We start from the raw sequence: 5,000 nt of genomic DNA on the forward strand, positions 1-5,000 counted from the left end.
AGAGCAGATGTATTTATTTTTATTCGAGCGTGTAAGGGGGTGGGGGCGCATAGGCCCCACCCCAAAGTTACTTTTCCCCTCCTCCCCCCACCCCTCTCTCCTCCTCTGAGCCCAGGCTTTATGGGGATGAGGGTCAGGGCGCCTCCGCAGCTCCCCCACCTCTATCTTTGTAGATAGGGCGACTGCCAATCAATCAGAGAGGGCATTAATTACGCCTGTTTATTGACAGGGTGCTACATTCTGTAGTTCTTCTCTTTCGGGATCGCCCTCCTCCTCCTCCTCTTCCTCCTCCTCCTCCTCCTCCTCCTCTCCCGCCGCCTGCAGCCCGAGAGGAGGAGATGAGAAACCTTGTAGTTTTAAATTCAATGTGACAGTTTCGGAAAAGCGGATGATGAATCTCCTATTATTGGATCAGTCTATTTGCCGCTCAATGTCTCTCTGTAATTGGAGCAACATCACTTTAAAGGTTCAGAGAGTACAGCATTTCTGGTGAAAAATCCCCACAACACGGCGCTGAATGTTTTAAAGGGAAATCTATTAGTGATTTGCGGAGGGGCGGGGAGGCGGCAACGGCGGGGAGGCGCGGGCTCGGGGCCGGCCCCGAGTGAAGTGGGGGGCTCGCCGGGGGCCCCTGCCCCAGGCCCAGGCCCCAGCCCGCGCCTGCCTGTCCCTGGGCGGCCCCTCCCTCCCTCCCTCCTGCTCCCCCCACCCCCCAGCTCGTCTTGTTGTGACAGTTCCTGATACTGTTTATTGAGGTGCATGTCAGGTATAATTAGCAATCGATATGGAAAACGTTTCCCTGCACCCAGCACGCCTCTGACGTCAGAGCCGATTAGCGCTTCTTATTGGTCCCAAATTCCCCGGGCCGCGGCTAATTATCGGGAGCTTGATGTTGATAAGTAAAGCGCCGGAGTGCGGGCGAAGCATGTGTGGGGCTCCGGGTCCCTGTCTCCGCCGCCGCCGCCGCCCGCGCCTCCCGCCGCTGGCCCGCACCGGCCCCGGCCCGCGCCCCCGCGCCCCGCCACCGGCCCCGCCGGCCCCCCGAGCGAGATGATGGACGGCCGCCTCCTGGAGCACCCGCATGCCCAGTTCGGGGGCTCGCTGGGCGGTGTGGTGGGCTTCCCCTACCCGTTGGGCCACCACCACGTGTACGAGCTGGCCGGGCACCAGCTGCAGTCGGCCGCCGCCGCCGCCTCGGTGCCCTTCTCCATCGACGGCCTGCTCGGGGGCTCGTGCGCCGCCGCCGCCTCGGTGGTCAACCCCACGCCGCTGCTGCCGGCCGCCTGCGGGGTCGGCGGGGACGGCCAGCCCTTCAAGCTGTCAGGTAGGCGCGGCGGGCGGGCGGGCGGGGAGGAGCGCGGCTGGGGGCGGGGGCCCTGATCGGGCCGAGGCGCTGGGGGGCCTGGGGCTGGCGAAGGAGAGCCGGCCCCTAGGCAGCCGTCTCTGCGCACCCCCGGATCCGGGCGGCCAGCGGGTAGCGGGAGGGAGGGGAGGGGGTCGGGCCTGGGCCGGTGGCTGAGCCGCGCGGCGTCCTGTGCCTGCCCGCAGACTCGGGGGACCCGGACAAGGAGAGCCCGGGCTGCAAGCGGCGGCGCACCCGCACCAACTTCACCGGCTGGCAGCTAGAGGAGCTGGAGAAGGCGTTCAACGAGAGCCACTATCCCGACGTGTTCATGCGCGAGGCGCTGGCGCTGCGCCTAGACCTGGTCGAGTCCCGAGTTCAGGTAAAGACCGGGCGTCACTCCCGGATGCGCCATCCGGACCCCGGGCTCGGGGCGCGCCGGGATGCCTTTGTTCCAGGTGGCGAGGTATCTTCCCCTTGCCGCGGGCCCGCTTTGCCCTCGCCTGCTGGGGAAGAGTGGAGGGGTTGGGGTTTAGGGGCTCGGCCCCTCACGGACAGCAGGGTGGGTTAACCGTCCCCCAAAAGCCTGGGTGGCTTGAGAAGGGCTGGCGGTAACACCTAAGTCTCCGGAATGGCGGCTGCGTCCGAACCGGGAAGCGGCGTGGTGGGTTGGCGGCGGCCGGGCCAAGTGAGGTCTCCGGGCAGGGGCAAGGCTCCGACCTGGAGGAGAGAGGGAAGGGGACCCCCCTCCCACGCACCGCCTCAAGCTCCCGCGCGAGGCTCTGTCACCCAGCCTGGAGCAAACGAGTCTGTTTACCTTGCGCCTGCAAAATATTCAGATGGAAACATGTATTTATTCATCGCTTTGCAGAAGGGGACAGCTGAGGAAGGAGAGGCAGAAGCCTAAACAGTTAACACATTGAGAAAGTGGGAGAAACAAGGTGTCTGAATTTTTAATAATACCCCGGTCTCATCTTTTTCTTATGACTGTGTTCCCGTAAATTTGCTATCATTTGGAGATGGCTGATGGTATTCTTTTTAAAAATACAGTGTCAGCTTGGTGGATTAAAAATTCCAAGATGATTTGTGCATAATTGAATGTTTCCCTGGAGCAAAGAAATCCTCTTTTTCTGGGGTGGGTGCGGTGTGGGGTCCAGGTCTGGGGTGCGATGTGCGGCTGTGGGTGCTAGGCGTTGAAGCAGACGCTGGCAAAACGCCTGTTTATCACCAATAGCTTTGTCTAAAAAGGTGTGTTTGTCCTGTGCTTGGACCTCCTCTCGTGACCTCTTCTGCTTGGAAATCCTTTTATCCAATTTGTTCTAAGTGTCTTAAGTGAAGTCAAGACCCCTTCATGTCTCCCCTAATACGATAATGACTAATTCTTACTGGCAAGGCAGTCCAGAATTCGCACCAAAAAAAAAAAAAAAAAGAAAAAGAAAAAGTTTAAAGAAGGAAAAGGCGGTTACAGCCTTGGGGGGATTCGGCTTCATGCTGGAGACCTCCCCATGGACAAGGCTCCTTGCGACCAGGCTGGGCCTGCTACTGTGCAAGTCTCTGTACATCCGCGACAAAGAATCCGTATTAACGCGCTCTCTTGGGGAGGGCAGCACTGCCCGAGATTCCGCGGGGCTCAGACGGATATGACTGTGTGTGTTTGGTGGCTGGAGGTTGAGTGAAGGTGTAGCGCTGCTGTCCCCGGATGTCCTGTGTGGCTCCCCAGGACAAGGACTGCAGAGAGAGTGGAAGAGACGAGATGGGCCCAGCCTCTCCTCCCGGCCTAGTGGTCGCCTCTTGCCTCCCCACCGGCCTTGGCCGGTGGCCCAGGCCAAGCACGACTGGTATGGGAAGGCTCCGTTGGTGCTCTGGTCCAGGGCTTGCAGAAAGAAGGCTGTGTTAGCTGTGTCCTGGGAGGGAGGCTGCAGAGGCCCACCCAAGTACGCCTCCCCAGGCCCTTCCGGACGAAGAAGCACCCAGATTTCCCTTCAAGGGAATCCGCCTCCCCGCCCCCCCCCCACGCCCCCCGCGAAATCTGGGCTTTGACACAGTCTCCAAGGGGCCGAAGACAGGCGTGGAGGGCGGCTGTGGCCCAGCAGTCCAGCGGCAGGATGGTCAGCGCCAGGCCGGGCGGGCTGCTTAGAACACGAGCCGTGAGCGGCCAGGAAGGGCGAGCAGGGTCCTTACTCTCTGCCTCCGGACCAGGAACCCGACGCCCTCCGTCCGGGGCCAGACCGGCCCCCCAAGGAAGGGGCGGCTCCCAGGTCCCCGAGGTGAGAAGCCAGAGAGGGAAGCTGGCCGGGAGGCCCTGTCTACGCGCCTTCCGGGTAGAAAAGGCGCTCGCTGGAACCTGCAGCTCCAGTGGCAAAGCCCAGCTCCGGGCCCGCCCGGCCGCGCGGCCTGACTCCCGCCCCCGGCCGAGTGGAGGTTGTGCAGGCCGGTCTAGGGGGAGCGGGGAGGTCTTCTGCCCCGGCGGCCAGCCCGCCGCCTGATTGTGGCTTCCTCTCCCCTATCCGGCTGCTCTAGGTCTGGTTCCAAAACCGCCGGGCCAAGTGGAGGAAGAAGGAGAACACGAAGAAGGGCCCGGGGCGGCCGGCGCACAACTCGCACCCAACCACGTGCAGCGGCGAGCCCATGGACCCGGAGGAGATCGCGCGCAAGGAGCTGGAGAAGATGGAGAAGAAGAAGCGCAAGCACGAGAAGAAGCTGCTGAAGAGCCAGGGCCGCCACCTGCACTCGCCCGGCGGCCTGTCCCTGCATAGCGCGCCCAGCTCCGACAGCGACAGCGGCGGCGGCGGCCTCTCTCCGGAACCGCCCGAGCCGCCGCCGCCCGCCGTTAAGGGCCCAGGAGCGCACGCCTCCGGCGCCGTGGGGACCGCGCCCGCCCCTCCCGGCGAGCCGCCTGCGCCCGGCACCTGCGACCCCGCCTTCTACCCGAGCCAAAGAAGCGGCGCCGGCCCACAGCCGCGCCCAGGTCGCCCTGCGGACAAGGACGCGGCCTCGTGCGGGCCAGGGGCGGCTGTGGCGGCGGCGGAGCGCGGCGCCGCGGGGCTGCCCAAGGCCAGCCCGTTCAGCGTGGAGAGCCTCCTGTCCGACTCGCCGCCGCGCCGGAAAGCCGCTTCCAACGCCGCCGCCGCCGCCGCGGGGCTGGACTTCGCGCCCGGGCTGCCGTGCGCGCCGCGGACCCTGATCGGCAAAGGCCACTTCCTCCTCTACCCCATCACGCAGCCGCTCGGCTTCCTGGTGCCGCAGGCCGCGCTCAAGGGCGGCGCGGGATTGGAGCCGGCGCCCAAGGACGCGCCGCCCGCGCCCGCCGCGCCGCCCGCGCCACCCGCCCAGGCCAGCTTCGGGGCCTTCTCGGGGCCCGGCGGCGCCCCGGACTCGGCCTTCGCGCGCCGCAGCCCCGACGCCGTCGCCTCCCCGGGGGCCCCGGCCCCGGCGCCTTTCCGTGACCTCGCCTCGGCAGCGGCGACCGAGGGCGGCGGCGGGGACTGCGCGGACGCGGGGACCGCCGGCCCCGCGCCCCCGCCGCCCGTGCAGTCGCCCGGGCCCGGCCCGCGGGCTCCCAGCCCCGCCGAGGAGCCGGCCACCTGTGGGGTTCCCGAGCCTGGAGCGGCGGCCGGACCCAGCCAGCCGGAGGGCGAGGAGCTGGACATGGACTGAG

The 5,000-nt window shown here is 65.8% G+C and overlaps 2 protein-coding genes across 2 annotated transcripts in view; both read left to right on the forward strand.

Annotated features, from left to right (window-relative positions):
• The window catches only part of NUDT1 (nudix hydrolase 1), a 1,171,653-nt gene that overhangs the window by 110,185 nt on the left and 1,056,468 nt on the right, over nucleotides 1-5,000 (forward strand). The window lies entirely within an intron of this gene.
• The window catches only part of UNCX (UNC homeobox), a 4,340-nt gene continuing 348 nt past the window's right edge, over nucleotides 1,009-5,000 (forward strand). The window contains exons 1-3 of the mRNA XM_050784246.1: nucleotides 1,009-1,324; nucleotides 1,549-1,724; nucleotides 3,863-5,000. The exon at nucleotides 3,863-5,000 is cut by the window's right edge and continues 348 nt beyond it. Coding sequence (XP_050640203.1) covers nucleotides 1,051-1,324; nucleotides 1,549-1,724; nucleotides 3,863-4,999 — 1,587 coding nt within the window. The 5' untranslated portion in view covers nucleotides 1,009-1,050 and the 3' untranslated portion in view covers nucleotide 5,000. The remainder of the gene's footprint in view (nucleotides 1,325-1,548; nucleotides 1,725-3,862) is intronic.

This window comes from Macaca thibetana, chromosome 3 (assembly GCF_024542745.1).
Source record: "Macaca thibetana thibetana isolate TM-01 chromosome 3, ASM2454274v1, whole genome shotgun sequence".
Lineage (NCBI taxonomy): Eukaryota > Metazoa > Chordata > Mammalia > Primates > Cercopithecidae > Macaca > Macaca thibetana.